At 50.6% G+C, this 20,582-nt stretch overlaps 1 protein-coding gene across 3 annotated transcripts in view; it reads right to left on the reverse strand.

The window, feature by feature from the left end:
• Nucleotides 1–3,947: 3,947 nt before the first annotated feature.
• MERTK (MER proto-oncogene, tyrosine kinase) overlaps nucleotides 3,948–20,582 on the reverse strand; it is a 60,619-nt gene continuing 43,984 nt past the window's right edge. For all 3 annotated transcript variants that reach the window (XM_074947211.1, XM_074947210.1, XM_074947209.1), the window contains exons 11-19: nucleotides 17,729–17,814; nucleotides 17,087–17,182; nucleotides 16,031–16,111; nucleotides 12,924–13,016; nucleotides 12,082–12,200; nucleotides 9,788–9,897; nucleotides 9,120–9,279; nucleotides 8,473–8,609; nucleotides 3,948–4,629 (exon numbers count right to left, since the gene is read on the reverse strand). In XM_074947211.1, the coding sequence (XP_074803312.1) occupies nucleotides 4,134–4,629; nucleotides 8,473–8,609; nucleotides 9,120–9,279; nucleotides 9,788–9,897; nucleotides 12,082–12,200; nucleotides 12,924–13,016; nucleotides 16,031–16,111; nucleotides 17,087–17,182; nucleotides 17,729–17,814 (1,378 nt within the window). In that variant the 3' untranslated portion in view covers nucleotides 3,948–4,133. The remainder of the gene's footprint in view (nucleotides 4,630–8,472; nucleotides 8,610–9,119; nucleotides 9,280–9,787; nucleotides 9,898–12,081; nucleotides 12,201–12,923; nucleotides 13,017–16,030; nucleotides 16,112–17,086; nucleotides 17,183–17,728; nucleotides 17,815–20,582) is intronic.

Raw genomic sequence — 20,582 nt, forward strand, 5'->3', positions numbered from 1 at the left:
CTAAGCTATGGATCACCTGGTGGGGGGACCTTGATTATTTTATGAGGCTGCTCATGGAGTCACCTGACAAAAGGGACTGGAGATTACAAAAGCCAGGGTCTCTTGGTGGCCATTTCAGAGAGAGGGAGAAGAGCCCAGGAGCAGAAGGAAGCTGGCTGAAAGAAGGAGAGGAGATGCCATGTGTGAGGGGAAAAGCCATGTATTAGAGAGGGACCCTGGACACCCTACAGGACTCTGACCTGAGCCCAGAGAATGCTCATGAGCAGTGAGGACACCCTAGCAGGGAAATGCATACAGGTGTTCCATTGATTTGTCTGGATCTGTCTCTCTCTTCAGCTATCTAAAATAAAGAAAGAGTGATTGTGCTGGAAACCTTCACAAGCCAGTGTGTTATGTGCTTCAATTATCATGAGTCCCTGGTGTTATATTCATGGCAAAGAAGTTAGATAAAAACACAAAATACTCTTGCTGGAAAGTTGCAATGCAACACTGCACTATTGCTTTGAATTCAGATTGGTAACACGCAATAACCCAAAACACAGAAAGACAAAGCAGGCTGCTCTGTAAAGCAGAGAGGCACAACTCACCCGTCTCAGTCTAGGATGGCTTCTGCAGAGTAACTGCAAAAGCCGCAGCTCGCACATTTCTCTACACAGCTCCCTTGCCTGCAAGCAGGACCAGGAATCCCCTTACACGTTTAAAGTGACAGCTTGTAAATGTGGTACAGCTTTCAAGACTCTGGACCTGGAGGGGGAAACTTTAAGCCAGAATGCCCACAAGGGTGGAGCCCTGGGAAAGGCTGTGCTTAGGTTACTGGGCTGTACTGGGGAGTCAGCGCTGGCCCTGGGGGCCTAGGGCAGCTGGACCATGAGGAGGTCCCACTCCCAGGGGGGAACACAAGCCGGGGGGAGGGAGGGAACACAAGGAGAGTCTGTGTCCAGGAAGTGTGCCACAGAGGCCAAAGAAAAGGACAACGCTGGACCCTACCCAGACCAAGGAGAGCTTAAGAGCACACAGGACCCTAGCACACTAGCCAGTGAGTGTCCCGCCCAGGAGCTCCCCCAGGCCTGTGATATACTGATGACACACAGAGGTTTCAGTTTCCTGTCCGCACCTTGTCCAGGCGGGCGGCATGCGGACACATGTGACGAGCATCTGGCTGTACCCAGAGCCACACAGCACCTTGGGCAGTTTACCCAGGAAGTAACAAAAGGCGGCTACTATCGGAAATAACCAACAATTGCTACCCCCAGTTTGCCGCACTAGGGTTTTGAGCGTCGTCTCAACCAGCTGTGCACAGCCTGGGGCTTTGCTTCGTGGTGCGGCTCCTGAAGTCAGGACTGCAGTTTGGTCCACACGGCTTCGGCCATGAACCAACCCTTGAATATTAGCTCTGAGGCTCAAGCAACTGTGGGGGGCATGTCTGCCAGTCTGCCCCCAACCCAGTGGGGCAGTGCGGAGTGAGTGCAGTGCCACCTGCAGGCTGACAGGTGCCCAGCAGGATGAGGGAAGGAGAGGGAAGTGCAGACCCGGGTGCGGGGCTGAGCGAATCGACACACTCTCTGCTTCCTTTGTGAAGCTCCTCTTCTCGTCAGACTCAGGAGCGGGGGTCCCATTTGGCCTTCTAGAGCAAGCCAGCCAGCCGGCTTTGGGACCTGGATACATGTGTGGACGTCAAGGGTCTGCCCACCACAGATCCATAGGACTGCACAGCTCCCTAGGGGCTAGGAGTGTCCCATGGACTCCTCCTTTTTTCCAGGCAGGCAGGGTGACAGATGTTGGCACCGTGCCTCGGAGTCCAGTGATTCTGGTAACGGAGCTGGCCTAGTTTAATACAGTATATACAGCAAGTCATACAGCATGGCACAAAACTATGAAAGCTTCCTCAGAACTGCACCAGTCGGCCTCACCCCGCTAGCGAGATAGCAGCATTCCCCAAGCGCTCCTAGCCTGGGCTAGCCGAGATGCCACAGGAGCTGCAAATAACGGCACTGTCTTGGGTAGCGCGACTGGGTAAACGCTGACTTTCGGCTGAACTGTGAAAATGTACATCTTCAAAGGGTGTACTGAGTTACGCATCTGGATGGGTTTCACTCTGAGACAACCTAGGCCAAAGTTGCAAACAAATTCCTAACAAGGAACAAAGAGTGCTCTAAAAATAGCCCCCTGGCATCTGTACAGTTTCAATATGACCAGGAGGCAACACCGCAAAGATTCCAACCTAAGTTCCACCTTTTTCACACTTCGGGTCAGACTCCACCCTGGCCCTGCAGAGGCAAGCACTCCTAGTGCTTTACAAAGAGCACGACTCCACAGCTGGGGACAAATCTAGGGAACAAACATCACTGCTGGCATTTTATTAAAGAAGAGACCTTTGATTCTTGTCAAAAAATGTGATCCCATTCTCTGCTTTAACAACTCTCTATAAACTGGACAGATGTTGCTGTTATTGCAAGTTTGTGGTGACATTGGTACTAATACATATAATTTAGATTGGGAAGGAAGCATGAACGACACTCACGGAGACCCTAGTGCAGCAAGGTATTTCAGCATATGCTTAACTGTGATTAAGTGAGAAGTCCTAGTAACATGAATGCTACTACTCACCTGCATAAAGTTGGGCACATGCTAAAGGGCCTTGTTGAACTGGGTCCACACCAGTGCGGGCTCCAATTCGGCAAAGCAGTTAAGCCCGTGTTTAAGGTCTATTGATTTCCACGGAGGCTCAGCATGGGACTTTCATTAAGCACATGGCACAGTGCTTTGCCGAACCGGGGGCCAAAACTGGCAGCCAACACCATCAGCACTCGCCTGAAGTTTAGGCTGGCTCCCAGACCCAGGTTGATGCAGAATAAATGCCCTGATTTTCGGGGGGTGCCCTACTCCCCTTGTTGACATGCTGATACTCCAGGCCACCTGCGAGCAGAGCTGCAGGTGCTCTGGGCGCCTGAAAACTGGCCACTTATTCCAGTGCCTGAATATGGATTTAGGAGCCAAACTAGATTTCCAGGTTTGAAATTTTAGCTATGTGCTCTAAAATAAAAAAACAAAAAATAAATGAAAAATACCCACTGCAGTTGCCCCAGGTCCCGGCTCAGCTGTTCTCATGTTGTCAGCAGGATGGCTCCTCGGCACGGTTCAAACGTTCTACCAGAAACATATCAACTGACTGTCTCCGAGGGGCGAAGGACAGCGTAGGTCAGTCTGTCCCACGTCCATCTGATCACAGTCCACGAAGGTGCACTGCTCAGTCGCTCTCTGTTGCTTCTGACCCAGCAGCTCTGGGTGTGTGGCAGGGATCAGGGGTTTCTAATGGCATGAGCTCCAGGACGGGACTGAACGCTACACTTGGGAGGCTCCTCGGAATCCGTAGCAACCTACAAGCAGGAAATGAGCTTGCCACACAATCCCTTTGGACGGTGCACATTACATCCTTCGCTACGGCCTGCCTCCACCCCTGCCGCCTTGGGCTGTCTCCTACAAGGGAAATGCTACGCGGGAGAAGCCCCTGCATTGCCTGGCGCTTGTGCAGGAGGTGAGGGGGTGCGTGAGTGAACCGATCTGGCACCGTACAGCATTGCCAGGGCTGTAACCTGTTAATACAGCCCTTTCACCAGTCACCTGCCAAATACCAAATCCTGAGCTCAGTTCTACAGCTCTATCCCATGGGCAGGGCAGATTGTGTATCAGGGGACAGTGTAACTACAGCTCTGACACTGTTAGCCCCTGTTCATGCAGTTTTTAAACAGCAGAAACATCCCAAGACCGAACTATCACTTACTCCATTTAATAAAAAAGAGAAGAGCATGAACACCAGGGTTTTAACACTGAGCTATAATGTAGGGAACGGCTGCAGGGGAGGGAAAGACTCCAATTCCAAGACAGCAATGGAAGAAGAAATAAAATAGACCACCACAGGTTGTGATTTATTAAAACATAATCCTGCCAACTCTCTGGTGTCGATCGACAGAGACATCACTTTGTACAAACTCAGATCGCTTGTGTTGCCTTGGCCACTTGCTAGACGGCTGGAATGGCCCAGTCACCTTACAATGCTCTTTCTGTAAGACACAAATACGCCAAGTGAAACATTTGCTGCAAACGTCTGGCCTCCGAATAGCTCAGTTCTCGTTTCACAGCAGAACTTCAGAGTCCTCAGAAGAGTCATCTGCATACAGCAGTTCATCTCCTAACGAGCTGCCCAGCATCAGGCTGGCTGGACACCACATGGCCCCGTTCCGGGAGACAGTGCCCTGCAGAAGAGGGGCGTGCCCCTGTTCCAGAGTTAGGGTGCTGCCAGTCTGTTCGTCCGTCTCCCCCTTTAAGATATACCTTTCCTCCTGCTGCTCACTTTCATGGACATCTGCAGTGACAACCGTGGTGTCTGGCTTGGGGGAAAGGGACACAGTTACGTAACTGGGATTGAGAGCCATGTCTGTCTGAGGGAATTCGGACTCTTCCATCAGCTCCTCGCTCTCCTCCGGCAAGCTTGTGTTGATATAAATGACGTCTTCAGACCCACTCACTTTGGGCAAACTTTCCAATAGCTTCTCCAGGTGGAGTTTTAGCTCTGGGAATGCAGGTCGCTCCCGGGGGTCTGCTCTCCAGCAGGAGTACATCACTTCATACCTGAAAGCACAAGGAAATAGAACAGTTCTTCAGGAAGCTGCACTGTTCACTAAACGGTGCTGAACGACACACAGGACAGCCGTGGTTGAAAGAGAACATCCTTTCATCCTTCTAGCTCTGCTGAAGGAGAGGCTTTCATTTATGAGAAAAATGACCATTGCTCCTAACCATTTATCTTCCAAAATTACTGCTATAGGCCTATGCAGTATTGTTGTGGGCCCAGACTATGAGAGAGACAAGGTGTACTCCAGAGTCACCAACTTTGGTGTAGCTAGAAAATGCCTCAGCTGAGCCCACACAGGACAAAAAGGATCTGGTTCAAGGTGACACAGCCCTTAAAGGGTCCTTGTGATATTAATTTTAACTTTATTTTACTTGTAAATTCTCAGAATATTCCATCGCTATTCCGATAGCAAATGGTGTCACTTGGGGGAAGATACGCTGCATTCTTCACATGTCAACAAAGAGGTCGATTCCATAATTTAACAGCAAACCTCAACTAGGGGGCTCTGCCCAGCACCTGACCAACACCTATAAATAGATCTTTCTCCTGCAATCGGAGTTCCTCTCTTATCGCCCTCGAGTCCCAGGGGCAGCAGAGTATTTCTTGCTTGATGGGGACGGGAATGTCCTCCGAGTAAAGTGTTCTGAGGAGGAATCTAGATAAACTCTTCTACCTCGGAGGTGACAGGCAAGCGTAGACTTTCCGGTGCCACCACCTACAGTGACCAACAGAAGCTGACTCCGGGCTAGAAATGAAAGGCAGCTGTTGTCACATTCACTATTGCTATGCGCTCTGTTGCTCACAGAGAAATCATTGACTGGCCACTTGAGTACGGTCAGTCGCAGAAGTTGACAGCGGTAGGAAAAGCAGAATAGTCTAGGACAACACTGAGAGCCAGGAATTGTGAAGGTCTAATCCTAGCTCGGACACCAACTCACTGGGTGGCCTTGAGCCGGTGACCTGTAACCTTTCTATAGCTCAGTTCTCCCCGTCTGTAAAATGAAGCTAACTCCTTCACTGGGGTGGTGGGAAGACATCTTTACATTCAGTGCAACTGAAACGGACCCCTTTGGGCTGGCAGAGGGATTTGAACCCAGGACATCAGCAGTGACAGCACACGGCCAGCTAGTACCTTATGGTAGGGCCTAAGAGAGGAATCTTTTTGAAAGCAAAGATATGCCTCTGCTTCTTTATGGTCTTCTGATGCTCTGCACATTTCTCTTCACTCTTTTGGTATAAACTAGAATGTGAAGAGTGTGTTAATCAACCCTCGTTTCTCTCCCTGATCAGCTGAAAACAACTTAAAGTTTAACTATGGGTCATTTTTCCTTTAAAAAAAACAAAACCAACAATTTTCCAGGCTGCCTCTAAATTTGAGAGAGACAAGGTGGGCGAGGCTGGTGGAAGAGACGAGCTTTCGAGATACACCCTCTCTCATTTCCCAGGCCCAACACAGCTACAACACTGCCAGCATTGTCCCGCTCAAACCCTTTAGGCACAGCTACGTAACCCGCAACTGCCCACCTCATTTCAAATGACTGCCACCAACGTGCGTTACCCCTTCTGCTTAACAATCTGCCCCAACCTGTATTTACCTCAGTCGCTCTGCCGCCTTCCCCAGGCCGGAAGACGACCTCTTTGTAGCTCAAAAGCTTGTACCTCAGCAAAAGTTGGTCCAGTAAAAGATATTACCTCACCCACCTTCTCTCTCTCTAAATTTTATAGACAACTACACTCAGGGGCCCAATTACATGGATTTCTGTATCATTAATTGATTATTAGTTGACGTTTGTTTCTTTTAAGACCTGCTAGGTGAAGAAACCCTCATCCACCTCACCTCTCCAATATCCTGGGACCAACATGGCTGCAGCAAGGCTGCAAACAACAGTGGAAGATATCATGTCTTTTAAGACTTGATGCTTACTGACCTCAGTGCCCCAAATACAATACTAAAAAAGGTACTGCTGGATGCCACAAGCGAGAGTGCAGCGATCCAGGCCAAGCTACAGGCCAACTGGTCTTTGGGAGTTGAGGGCACGTAGCACTTTGCTGGATCTGCTCCTGATGAGAAACAGTGTTGCAGGTTCCTTGTGTGTACACTGGAGGGTATAACTAATTGGAAATTAACAGTGACACATTACAACCATTAATCCTTGGACATTCGCCCTCGTCTGCCATCTAAGAGGTTGATCCAAATCAACGGTTTATTCATGACTCGCTTCAGGGAAGGGCATTTAAAATAGCACACCCACAAAGACTTCAGGGCTTGAATTCATGCCAAGATGCCATAACCTGGCAGCAATCACACTTTCCATGCAGATCTTTTGCCAAACAATGGTTACAACGGCACGAAAGTGGTGCGGAAACGGTCCGGTTTACTCTTGCGACTAAATTCCAACAAGCGCGCCCAGAGCCAGAGCGTGAGAGGAGGCTCTAGCAGTGTGCCAGGCAGAGTTCGCAGACGGGCTGCTTTTCTCTACCAAGCTGCAGCAGCACGGAGAAGGGGAGAGAGCAGGAGAGACCTTTGCAAAGGGAATGCCTGTTTAGTGAGGTCGGGGCTTTTGGCCACTATCTTTGAGCGCTTCCCTTTTAGGGACGGTTATTATGTAACTTCCAGAGGCCTGTTTATTGACATGGTTTCCCCTTGGCCTGTGGGGGTTTTAAACATTTTGAGCTGTGACTGCACACAAGAATTCTTCAGAGACTCCGGCAGTTCAGCCAACTTTTAATACAAACCCCTTTGTGAGCTGCCCAGACATTTAAAACGCCTTCAGAGCTCACCCACATTGTAAGGTCTCTCCTCCATAGATTTACAGATGTTAAGGACAGAAGGACCCATGCCCAACATCTCTTTGGGCCTCAGTGGGGTTGTGCACAAGAGCTCAAGAGCAGAACTGGCCCCTTATCATCCAAGTTTCCTTTTAAAGCAATAGGATTTCGCACGTGAACAGTATCACCCAGCACGCCCCCTGAAGATCCCCTCCAGGAGCAGCTCCTTCGGGAACGCTAGGGAAGCCCTACACGTCGCAGCAGCTCAGCTCCTGAGAGCCAAACTCCAAGTGCACACCCCCAGACTGGGCTTTACAAAGTTCCTGGCAACTCCAGCCTGGGGTAGTTAGCAGCCAGAACACCCTCAAGCTGAAACAAAATTTTAAAAGAGTTAAGTTACAGACTGACTTGATATGCCGATTAACTCTACATTAATTTATAATACATTCCTCGTGTCCCTCTACAGCAGCTGTTCACTAAACCCCTGCACAATTAAAGGCTCATGGCTTGCAATTTTTAAAACTCAAATTTTTAAACATTTTTGTCTGAGGTTGATGCCGAAATCATCAGAAACCCTAAAAACCGAGGGCCGGATCCTCAGCTGGTGTGAATCCATGGAGCACCACTGCAGTCAGTGGGCTCTGGCCTTCAGCTTGTGGGAATCAGTGCAATTCCACTGAAATCAGTGGGTCTACCTCAATTTACAATGTCTGAAAATCTGGCCCCAAATGTTTCTTTTGCCATTTTGTAAAGGAGAAACGGATGGAAGTAATTTGTGTCAATAAGCTTTCAGCCAGAGCTTTTTATTCCCCAAGTTTCAGCCAAGTTCACGTTTGAAAGCTAAGCCACACATCCATGACAGCCGTTAGTTGCTGTGTCCAATTAGCTACAGTGAGCCACAAAACCATGGGAAGAGCATGAAGAATGATACATAGCAAGGACTCTGCAACTGAGCGAGGGTAAATGCTGACAGTCTGGGTGTTATTGAAACAGTTGAGATTGACAAGTGCAAACATGTTCCTGTGAATAAAGTGAGTCCACATGTACGAATGTATCACATCAATACTCACAGCTCATCCAAGCAGTCCTCTGGCTGTTTCAGCCTGTGACCGTGAAGGAGGTAGTCATAGATTTCATGGTTCTGCACTCCTGGGTACGGAGTCATCCCTCGAGTGGCTATCTCCCACATCGTAACCCCAAACGCCCACTACAAAGAACAAAGGGAAAGCCTATTAAGATGACATTTCCAGAAGGACTGAATGAGTCGTTTCACGGGGAAAGGTCATTTCCTAAAGCCCATCAGGATCTTGCATAATGTGGATAATTATATGCATAGTGTGAATATGTTTCCAAGCTGGAAATAACATGCTATGTCCTACAATAGCTCAGTGGCTCACTCAATAAACCTATTCCAGGAGCCTTTACAAGCAAAGAGAGATCTGTGCACCACTCATCAATGTGGCTCTGTTTACTGTCAAATCCTCATGCTTTCATTTATTTGGCTTTTCCATTTTCAGGATACAAAAACAAATGAAGCTAATGTAGGCGACACCCCAAAAACAACACAGGCCGATTAAAACAATCCAAATATGAAAATCAGAGGGCTAAGAAACACCCGCAGCGATCAACATTTCCAACGACTGGCTGTATTACACGCTTCTACCATGGACTGGAGTTCTGACGGTAGGGTCGGGGACCCTGCACCTGGTGCACATACCACGTCGCTCTTGGTCGTGTACACCCGATCAGCCAGGCTCTCAATTGCAATCCACTTGACAGGCATTTTAGCAATGCGCCCCTGACGGTAATAATCGCCACTATAGATCTTCTTCGACAAGCCAAAGTCTGCCACACACACAGTCATGTCGTCCCGTAACCTGTCCGTGTTTACAAGGAAATGTTAAAATGAATGCCGAACGAGACTATGTTTACTTGCTCAGAGGTGTAAAGTTACTCACACTTCTCCAGGATCAGGGCCTCCAAGCACCCCTCCCCCCATGTTATTTCTTACTAGGGTAAACATGCCAAGATTTAAAGTGGAACAGCTGGCAAAGGTCTTATTCCTACCGCCCACCCTCCATCACAAATGTTAAGGACAGACGGGACCTCTGTGATCATCGAGTCTGACCTCCTGCATAGCACAGGCCACAGGACTTCCTTTTGCCTACTACCGTTCCCGTGAAAACTAAGTGAAAGAGAAAGTCTGACAAACCACGTTCTGAGTTAAAACATGAGCTGTTTTCACTTGCCTGTTTCTCAAGACCGAGGAGATTTGGTAGGAAAGTGAAAGGTTTCTTTCTAAAGTGAGTGCGTCAGAAACACCACGAAGAGCCTGCACAGGCTGGCATTTGACTATCTGCACTGAAACAGAGAAACCAAACTCACATGCAGTTTCGAGCAGCTAAATCTCGATGGAGAAATTGCCGAGTGCTGAGGTACTCCATTCCGAGCGCAATATCGACCATGAACTTCAGCAAGGTCTGCAGTGGTACGTGCTGGGAAGAGAGGGAGGAGGTTAGCACGTACAGGAAGCATGCGAAGGCTGGAACATTATCGGCAAACACTGCTGCAAGTGGACCCCAGCAACTCCCATGTAGCCCAACAAGAGTTAAGGCCACTTGAAAACCTCAGCAGAGACACTCACAGGCCAGGGCCCAGGGAAACGAGAAAACACATTTTCCATTTCTACACAGCGGCCAGTCGGACAAGGCTCTCTTTGATCAGTGCATAATTACATGCCAAGCTACCAGCGAGCTTTCCCGTGGTTCATAGCCCAGGCAGACCTGTTTGCGGTGGGAGCACTGAAATACTTCATTGTTCAGGGCGGCCTGGTAAACCGTATCAGTTTAGTGTCAGAGCTCTTCTTTGTCAGACACAAGGAGTGAATGAAACAATTTCAGCACGGCCCAATAGGAACAGCACAAGCAACTCCGCTTGCTCACAGCTGCATGATTCTCAGCATCGTGTGGCGTCTTACTGGTGCTCCGCCGGGGGTTAACTCACCAAAACAACAGGGTCTATTTAGTTAGGAAGATACGGAAACAATCTGGGCCAGGCATGGCAGTGCAGAAACAATGGGAGGCATTATCTGCCAGGCTACCACCATGGCTACTGCAACGAAATGGAATACTACTGCTGGCTGCTCTGCTGAACGGAAACCAAACCACCGTTCCCAGCCCCGCAATGCGACCCCGGAGACCAGGGGTGTCTGGGCACTGAACTCGGCATTAACAAAGCTTCTGGGAGGTGGATCTCTCGTGCTTTCCCTCGTACGGGGCTTGAAGTGACACTCACTGAAGCCCATGGCAAAGCTCCCACTGACTGCAGCGGGGCAGGATCAGGGCCTTCTCGCTGAGGGGATGGGACAACCTCACAAGCACCCGACAGACTATTTTTTGCATTCTTATGCACTTAGACTAATCTTATTGCCAGAATAGTCTCCAGACACACTTTGGGTGCCTGTCCTCTTCTCTCGAAGGCATTTATCTCATTCGTTTGTCAGCATCCAATGAATTTTACAGATAAAAGGTTTAAACAGGAATTCCCCTTTTTTAGAAACAGACACATCTCTGAGCTTTAAACCACGGCAGCACCTCACGATCTGGTTCTCAGCGAGCCAGACATGGAGGGCCCAATTCCCCATTGCCCTACCCCGGGGCAGGCGTTCCCACCCAGGCAATGTGACTGCAAAACACTCTTGTGCTATTTGGTAGTGTTGTGAGTAGTGGAAAGGGCGACCCAGAGGCCGAAGAGCCAAGAGCCAATGTGACCGTGTTGCACTAACAGTGGATGTTCGTTATCCCGCCTCCCTTTGCTTTTTCTTATGGAGAAGCGCAGCTCGGTTTTATTCTTCATAAACCATGAAAAGCTCAGACACTCCATGGGCCAAGTCACTCAGCCGCTGCGTGCTTCAGTTTCTCAGCTGTACGAAGGGAGTGTAAAAACACTTTGCCATCTTTATCTCCAGGGCAAAGTCCTGGCCCCTGTGAAGTGAATGGCAAAACTCCCACTGATTTCAGTCGGGGTGGGATTTCTTCCCTGGTGTTTTGCAAAGACAGGAGACTGCTGAATTGGAATTAATTTGCAAACTGGACACCATTAAATTAGGCTTGAATAAAGACTGGGAGTGGATGGGTCATTACACAAAGTAAAACTATTTCCCCATGCTAATTCCCCCCCCCCCCCCCAACCGTTACTCACACCTTCTTGTCAACTGTTGGAAATGGGCCATCCTGATTATCTCTACAAAAGGTTTTTTTCTCCTGCTGATAATAGCCCACCTTAATCGATTGGTCTGTTAAGAGTTGGTCTGGCAACACCCATTGTTTCATGTACTCTGTATGTATAAATATCTTCTTACTATATGTTCCATTCTATGCATCTGATGAAGTGGGTTTTAGCCCATGAAAGCTTATACTCAAATAAATTGGTTAGTCTCTAAGGTGCCACAAGTACTCCTGTTCTTTTTGCTGATACAGACTTACACAGCTACCCCTCTGAAACCGGAGTCCTTTTTATGTTTCAGAAAAATAAAGCCAGAGTTTTTACAGTTCAACGTAAGGCACTGGAAGATCTGGCTCTGGGTTGATAATTAATGCTGAATACAACCGGGCATCAGCTCCTCCTAGCAGCCTTGTTGGTTAAGCGCGCCAGTGCTTTGCAACAGCTGAGTTCGTTACCTGGGGGCCTGTTTCAAACCGCGAGCGCAGCAGGAAGCTGTGCAGGTCACCGTATTTCATGAACGGGAGAACCACCATGGGCTTCGGGATCTGCCGGGAGCTCAGCTCTATGCACACACCTGGAACAAATGGAAGAGGAGCATCGCGCACCAGGCCAGGCCATTGCCTAGACTGACACCCATCCTGGAGCTGAGTCCTAGGAGGGCTTGGTGAGAAAGCTGGGGCTTGCCCTTGGCTGGGCAATCTGTGGGTCCTGTAGAGCTAATGTAGCTGGCTCTTCAATACCCACTCCTGTCTGTCCCCTTCACTGGGTACAGGGGAACATCAGGGCAGGGGTGTCCGCGTGCTCTGGCAATGCTGGGCCGGCAGGTCTCAGCTCCACTATCCTGGGGTCCCTGTGCTGGGCGTACCCAGCTACAAGCAGCAGTCACTGTCAGTCAGTCTGATGAAAAGAACCCAAGCCAGATTTCCGTACGAGAGCCCAGCGTCACCCCGCCCCGAGCAGGCTCTGAGCTACAGAGTGGCTGCTGCCGAGAGCAGAGGCCTAGAAAGGTAAAGGTGCAATACACAGCACCAACCCGGAACTGTTCCCCAGCTGCCACCACCAGGCCCTTTCCCTACAGGCAATCGTCTTCGGATCTGGACTGCCGCGCTCTGCTGGAATGTAGACGTGCTGTCAAATTTAACATGCACTAGTCAGAAACCTGTGCATTTCGGGAGAGCAAAATATTGGAAGCAGATGGGCAATGCAGATCGGAGAGGAGCATCACCCTATGCTTTTGCTAATGGCAAAATTCCCTTGTGATGGAAAAGTTACCTCCCCCCGGGGGCTGTCCATGTACCTAGGAGTTTGATGACATTTAGGTGATCGAAGTCCTTCATGCATGCTGCTTCGCTGAGGAACTCTTCGATCTCTCGCTGGGAAAAGTTCTCCACTGAAAACACCAGAAAAGGGAGGTCACTTAAAACAAAAAAAGATTAAACTCCCCAGATCATTTCTGTTGCGATGGGTCTTATTGCCAGGACTTCCTACCCTGGGTAATTGTCAGAGAAGCCCCCTCCTAGGCGAGGGAGAAAGGAACGACATTACCAGGCAGAAAGCAAGAGATGGGTAGCAGGCCTGCATCGGGATGTTCGCTGCAGCGAGCGTGGGCTTTGCATGGCTTTCATTTTATTCCTGGGCAGCAGTCGGAGCAGGGGGAGGGTGACGGAAGAGGAAAGGGTTATTCCGGTTTAGGGTTCAGAAGCGAGCAGGGAATATCGCGTCCAGCGCTCACACAGCTGGGCGGGTGGGTTTGTGCACGGCCTGCTTCCCACAGAGCGCACGGTGTGGGCTGTGTTAATGCAGCGTGCCGCTGTCTCAGTGCACCAGCCGAGTGCAGCAATGCTTTGGCTACCCTGAGCTCCAGCAGAAGAGATCCGTGCCCAGGCCCAGACATGAAGGTCTGTGTGATCTCTGGGCACCTTGTCTATTACATTTCCTGGATCACCTGTATCATCGCTCTAGGGCTGGGTGCAACTCCTGCTTGGAGTGCCTGACGGGTGCTCGGTTTATCTGCAGGTGCTGCAGAGTGAGCCCAGGAAGACAGTTTCTCTTCTAAACTCTGCCTGGTTTTTCCAGTCCCGCCGCTGTAAAATGCTGATCTGCGTTCTGTCTCCCTGGTCTACTCTGGCCATTTGGGGAAGCTGTCCATGTACAACCTAGAGAGAAATGGCAGGGGAGGTAAAACCTTTTATGGGACCAACTTCTGCTGGTGAAGGAGGCAAGCTTTCAAGCTTATGCACAGCTCTTCGAGTCAGAAGACAAACTGAAGAAGAGCTCTGTGTAGTTTAAAAGCTTGTGTTCCTCCCCAACAGAAGGTGGTCCAGTAAAAGGTATTCCCTCCCTGACCTGGTCTCTTTGAAAGAGCCAGTCATTAAGGGCATGTTGACCCAGACAGATGGTTGAAGGCTGGGAGAAGCTGGTTTCTCCCAGTTGTCTGCAGGAGCCTGAATTCAAGAGAGTGGAAAATCTCCAGAACAGAACAAAGAAACCAGGTGTTGGGCCAGCTTTTTCAAAACACCCAGGCTGAGAAACTGAGAAACACAGTGGACTCACAGACACACAGGGAAGGTGGGCAGGAGAGGGGGCATGCTTTCATAGTGGGAGTGTGTGTGATGGTCTTGATTTAACTGCAGGACCAGCCGAGAAAGAAGAAAGCTGGCCACAAAGTAGAGGGAGCGAAACTCCATGACCAAGAGGAGAATCCTTGACTCCCTGATGGGGCTGCCACCTGGCTGGTTTTTGACTGGCCTGGCTGGTTTTTCTACCGCCTTGTTGGTTGCCGGTCCAAAGACGTTGTTTGCCAGGTGTTTTGCTGTTGCTGGGTATTTCTGGCTATCTGCATGGGTGGCCGCGTGTGCAGCAATCTGGTAACGCTGGCCATGCATGTCACAGCTCGACGTGCACCGCAGCCGCCCAAGGGTCCATTCGGCACCCTGGTCCTGCTCTGCATGCATGCAGCATGCCGGAGCAGACACCAGCTAATCAAGAAGCAGCGCCCTAGCCCCACCCTTGAATCTCTTCAACTCTTGCGTGACTGGCCAGTTTTTCTGTGCCTTGGAGGAAACTCCACCCCCTAGTGGACTCTGACCTAAGGCAGACAGCACTCCAGAGTGGTGGGGAAACAGAGTCAGGGAACCGTTTATAGGGTCTGTCTGGATCTGTCTATCTTCTGTGCTATCTAAGCAAAGAGTACATGTGTTTAGAAACCTTTGCAAAGTCTAGCTGCTTGTCTGTCTGCTTCAAGCAGCACGGATCCCTGAAGAGTTCAACTCCACAAAGGTCTGGAGTGTGGGACCCAAACACAGCAGCCTGGCGAGTGTCCAGCAGGGGGTGCTCTCCCAGGGCGGTGTGCGACATCTACTGTAAATCCTGCGGCACACAGCCCAGACCGGGTCCCTTTAGTTTACAGCACTGCTTATAAAAACGCTGGCAATTTGCGCTTTCCTTTGTTGACGTGGGGAGGGACAATTTACCTACAACAGACATGAGCCCAGGGGTTGGCTCTGGGGAGGAGACCTGGAAAGAGAAGCAGCACCATGCAGCCCATCCAATGACATTTTCCAGCATTCTTGCCCACAGCACACACCAGAAATGCTTTATGAGATGGCCACACCACCACATCCACGGCAGATTCTGCAAGCGCGGCAGTTCCAGCACGAGGTGGGTTTTGACATTTCCCTTGGGTGGGGAGCAAACACGCACCTAAAATTCTGCAGAAAAGCAAAGTGCCTGGGGAATGAACTGTCTGGGGCAGCAAACAAGAGACACACACGGGGGACGTTACAGTAACGCAGATAATCAATAATAACTCAATGAAATCTGGAGAACAGCGAGCGAATTCTCCACTCAATAGAGAAGGGTAAGAAGAAACCCCGTCGCCATCCAGCAGCTCCCTGCCCCCACAGAGAACAGATCCTTTTGCTTCGTTTTCATTTTTCAGGATTTGCAATTCTGGGCTGAGCACTGAGCGCGCTTTCCAGAAATCGGACTGGCTGATCTGGCTACGGGGCATTGTTCTCTAGAAAGGGACGGACACACACAGCGACACCGCACAGCAAATGTCTCCCCTAGGTCTTCCCTTACCCTCAATTTGATTACCTGACACTGACCCCAGGGGCCCTTTCCTGGGGATTATTGGGGAGGAGAGTCCTTATCTCCTCCTCCTAGTTATTCATTGATCCCCATGAAATACCCTGTATCCAAGCAGCTATTGCTTAGCTATGGCTGACAATCCCCTGCCTGACAACGCAGTCTCTAGAACAAGCCACGTTAATGGTCCCATGGGCTGGGCTGGCATTCACCCGCAGCGCCAGGCACTCTCGTCCCTGGCCTTGGGCAGAGCTGGGCAAATCGTGCGACAAAACCCAAACAGCACTAGATCTCAAAGCCGTCACCGCTACTTACACTTCATGGTTTTCACGGCGACTTTCTGCACAGTGCCACTGGGCTGGCTGAGGTGCCCTTCCATCACTGACCCGAACTCTCCTGTACCACGAGAGAGAAGGAACAGTCTCCTTTGTCCACAGCCCCACGGCACCACCCAGCCACACCCAGCCTCTGCATGAGAGACCCAAAGGCCGTCGCAGGGATGCTGGTAGGGCAGAGCACCTCTGGCCCATGCCGTGCCTGGCTCACACCACACACAGAGGAGAGACGGTGCATTGTGCTGGATACACCACAGCTGCTGCGACCGGCTGTCCCCAGCCCGGGGGGACGATGGAATCGCACACGGGGCTGGAGCACGGCCAGGCTGCAGCTCTGCTCCACTCACACAGGCAGTGTGGCGCTGGCCAGCCCAGAGAGTAAAGGACGTAGCAGCTGGGGATGGCGGCAGGGCCTCGGCTCTGGCAGAGCAGGGCTGGGTAATAACAAGGTGCTTAGCAAGGGGAGGGGCTGGAGCCTTCCACACCCCCATGCCCAGCTACAGCCTGCAGCTGCTGGGGTCACACATCATCCCCGTGGGGATGGGGAAGAGACGGGGCCATGCTTCCCCGGCAGGGCAGTGTGCTAGCTATGTAGTAGCAGTCCGGCTCCCTGTGCAGTGAGGGCCTGGGGCAGGCATTCTGAGCACACGCTGGCCCTCCGTGTTCTCCCGTCTACTACAATAGTCCTAGAGATCAGGGCCCTTTGTCCTGGGAGCCGAATAGACACACAGCGAAAGGCCGTCCCTGTGCCAAAGGGCTCACAACTTAGACAAGGGTGGGAGGGGAAACTGAGGCACAGAGCCATGAAGGGATTTGCCCAAAGTCAGTGGCAGAGCCAAGAAGAGAACCCAGGTCTCGTGGGTCTCAGCCCAGTGCCTTGTCCTCTAGGCCACCCTGCCTCCCCACCAGGCGCTGGGTCTTGGGAGGATGCAGGGAAACCCGCACATGGGCAGAAGCAACGGTGCCAGCTAACACCATGCAGATTCAGCACTGCGTCCAACCCCCCACGGCGCTCCGGACATTCAGCACCACTCACCCTCTCCCAGAATCTTCCCCAGGGTGAGGGAATCCCTGTCAATCACGACGTCCTGGAGCTTCTGCTGCAGCTCCTCGCTGACACCCAGGCTGGCCACTGTAAGAGAGGCCCTTGGTGAGCTGGGGAGCTCAGCAGGTGCTCCGGATGCTGCAAACCCGGGACGGTCGCCACAGGTGGACAAAACATCAGAGGCACCTTCAGGGCTAAATCCTGCCCTGGTGCCTGCGGGGGAGGGCAGAACCGCTCTCTCCACAGCGCTCCAGGGACAAGCTGCCCCCCAACGTACCAGCCCCCAGCTCCCATTGAGGCCCATGGCATGTGAAGGTGCTCAGCCCCTCCGTGTGGGCCTGGTCCAGCCCCGGTGCATGCTGGAGTGGGGGAGGCCCAAGGAGGCCAGGAGAATCCCCAGGTAGCCAGTTACTCCATTTTTGTGGCTATTTTGTGTGTTGGACCAGCACAAGGAGGCTCCAGCGGGGCCAGGATCAGGTCCCTTGTGGTTAATCGATGCCTCGTTTGGTTGCATGCACACACACAGGCTCTTTCCCTGTGGTCCTGCTTCACCATCAGCCCTCTGCCCAAATCCCCACGTATTCCACCGCCCTCTCCACAACAGCCCATACAACGGCATCCATCGGAGCTTACGTGTCAGTTCAATGGCTCTCCGGCTGTAGGACTGCTTTGCCGTGTAGCTGAAAGCATGCTCTGAATCATCGCTGTGGAAAGCATCCCTAAGGGGACAGAAACAGAACGTGTGCCAGAGGAAGGACTTTTCCTCTCTCTTCCTGGAGCGTAGGGCCGCAGCTGCCCAGGCTAGTACATTTGCCTCCCTGAGATGGCTACGGTCAAAAGGAACCACACCTTCTCTCCCACCCAGTGCCTTTCCCTCCTGCTGCATGCTACCATCCCCTTGTTCACAAGGTCTTGTCAAAATCGCCATTTGCTACGTCTACACTTGATACAGCCAGTGCTTCGGTGCAGCCACTTACTACAATGATGGGAGGGGTTCTCCGATGGCTGAAGGCATTCCACCCAGCGCTGCGTAAACAGGGTTAGGTCGGTGGAGCTACGTCTCGCAGGGATGTGATTTTTCACACCCCGGAGAAACACAGCTATGCCGATGTAACTTTGCAGTGCCCACTAGTCCTACGCCACTCTATAAAGGATGGTGGGGGGAAAACACCACTTCATCCACACAAATGGCTCATTTTCCTAATCACACAGCAGAGTGTGTATTAATAATAATATGGCCCTGTGATCATTGTCCTTTCATAGATTTTAAAGCCAGATGGCCCCATTGTGATCATCTAGTCTGACCTCCTGTGTAACATAAGCCAGAGACCTGCAAATTATTCCTGGAGCGGATCTTTTAAGAGAAACACCCAATCTTGATTTTAAAATGGTCAGTGATGGAGGATTCACCACAACCCTTGATAAACTGTTCCAATATTAATTGCCCTCACTGTGAATTGATGCCTTATTTCCAGTCTGAATTTGTCTAGCTTCACCTACTAGCCATGGATGGTGTTAGACCTTTCTCTGCTAGACTGAAGAGCCCACTGTGAAATATTGGTGTACTGGGTATTTGTTCACCCACACTGCCACGTCTCACAAAGAAACCAAGAGTTTCTCTATTGTCAGCAGAGCCAATTCCCATTCTCAGCGTTAGCCAGTCATCTCAAAACTTCAGCCCCTTCCTCTTTCAGAAACAAAAGTGGATTACGGCCAAACAAGCAGGGAATCCCAGAGCTCAAAATGCTGCAGGCCTGAGACTGAAATGTGCTCTGGAACCTTTCTGACTTGACTGTAGCAGACACTGAACCCTACAGGGCCTTTTGCAGGAAGGCAGCGTCAGGGAAAACCAACGTGCCGATTTTAACACGTGTTAGCCAAACAGACGTGTGTGGGAAGAGACATTTACAGGATGTTCACCCAGTAGGCGGATGGGATCCAGATACACCACCCATTGCCAGACTGGGATCCAGTGTAACTCCTTGGGAAAGCCAGAGCAGTTAGGATTCATTTATCCATTTTTGCAAACTCCTTTACTCCAGTGCTCTGCGGCCACAGGAACCCAAGTTGGGTTTCACTATTGAAAGCTGCAGTGACCATTCTCAGAGGGGAGGAGCTTTTACCACGACTGCAGACGTGCGAAGACAACCAACAGCCGTTACATCAAGATTCCCGTGGGGCTGAATTCCCAGAAGCATGTTATTGCACGTGCGTAAAGAGCTGGTTATTTAAAAAGTTTTGACTAGAAAGAATCAAATTGTTTATGAACAAAAAGTGCAGGGGTTGGCCTACTTTGAAACCCAGCTTAGAAGGTCACAAGGGAGAATGCGTGCTGTTAATAAGGGACCATTGTCCAGGATATTAAAAGCCACCACACAATGCAGCGCTGGCAGTCACTCTGCTCAGACAGGCTAAGGATTAGAACAAGTGTACTAGAAGAGTATCAGCAGCAGGGCTGCACAAGAAAACGGCACAGCCCACAAACCCTGACGCGAGGCAGAACTAGTCTCACTCTTCCGCAGTACGGCCGTATTCCTCTGCCTTTGTAACAACCAAATTCTTCCTTCACAGCGTATTTTCAATACAGCGAAGAGCGCTATTCCACAGCACTGAGCATACGCAGGCCAAATTCTGATGTAAAATGCAGCTGGTTTTTAGAGATGCACAAAAATCCCCCCTCTCCTCCTACAAAATAACCAAACCAAATCCCTAGGTTTGCTGTTTTTTAAGTGAGCTAAAATAATCTTGATTCATTTTTATCGACGTATAGAACTTTTCTTCATGGTTAGATCTCGGTAGCTAGCCAGAGCCCCTTAATGCTGGGTTTATAAAGAAATTTCCAATACCGATGGTGCAACGTAAATAGCAAAGAAAACGATGTTTGCATAATAATAGTTGACAATCACATACTGAAGTTACTTATGCTGCTCAAGGGTTAGGAGAGTGTTACATGGGTGCTGTAGGAGATGAGCCAGGGGCTTTCATCGTCCATTTGCAAAACTCTGCTTGCTGCTGAATATTCTCTCTCTTGCTACTGAGCTGAAGCTGAGAGAGCTGAAGGGCCAGTGAGAGACTAGGCTCCCCGGGGCGACTTTCCTTCCAGGCTGTTCCAAAGCAAGGAAAAGAACCTTGAACGAAAAGAGAAACGCCGAGAAAGGAGATGGACGTTTTGGCCCTTCCACTCTTGTGAAAGACTCCCAACTACCTCAGAGGGAGTTCTGTCCACCTCAGGGATGCGGCATAGGGCAAAATGGATCCAATGTGTCTTAGATGGCATCCCAGGCCTTCCATGGAGTTACTGTGGGGATAGACTTGACCCAGTGTATTTAGCCTTTATTTTTTTGGCTTGTCCTTTTCAGTGATGCTGGGTAACGAGTGGGGAAAATTCAGCTGCTGAAGAACGGTGGGGCTTTGTTGAAGGTGCTGGCTCCGGGACTGAGGCAACGCTGGCTGGGAGCAGGCTCTGCAGGTGAGAAGCACCAGGCTC

This window comes from Natator depressus, chromosome 3 (assembly GCF_965152275.1).
Source record: "Natator depressus isolate rNatDep1 chromosome 3, rNatDep2.hap1, whole genome shotgun sequence".
Lineage (NCBI taxonomy): Eukaryota > Metazoa > Chordata > Testudines > Cheloniidae > Natator > Natator depressus.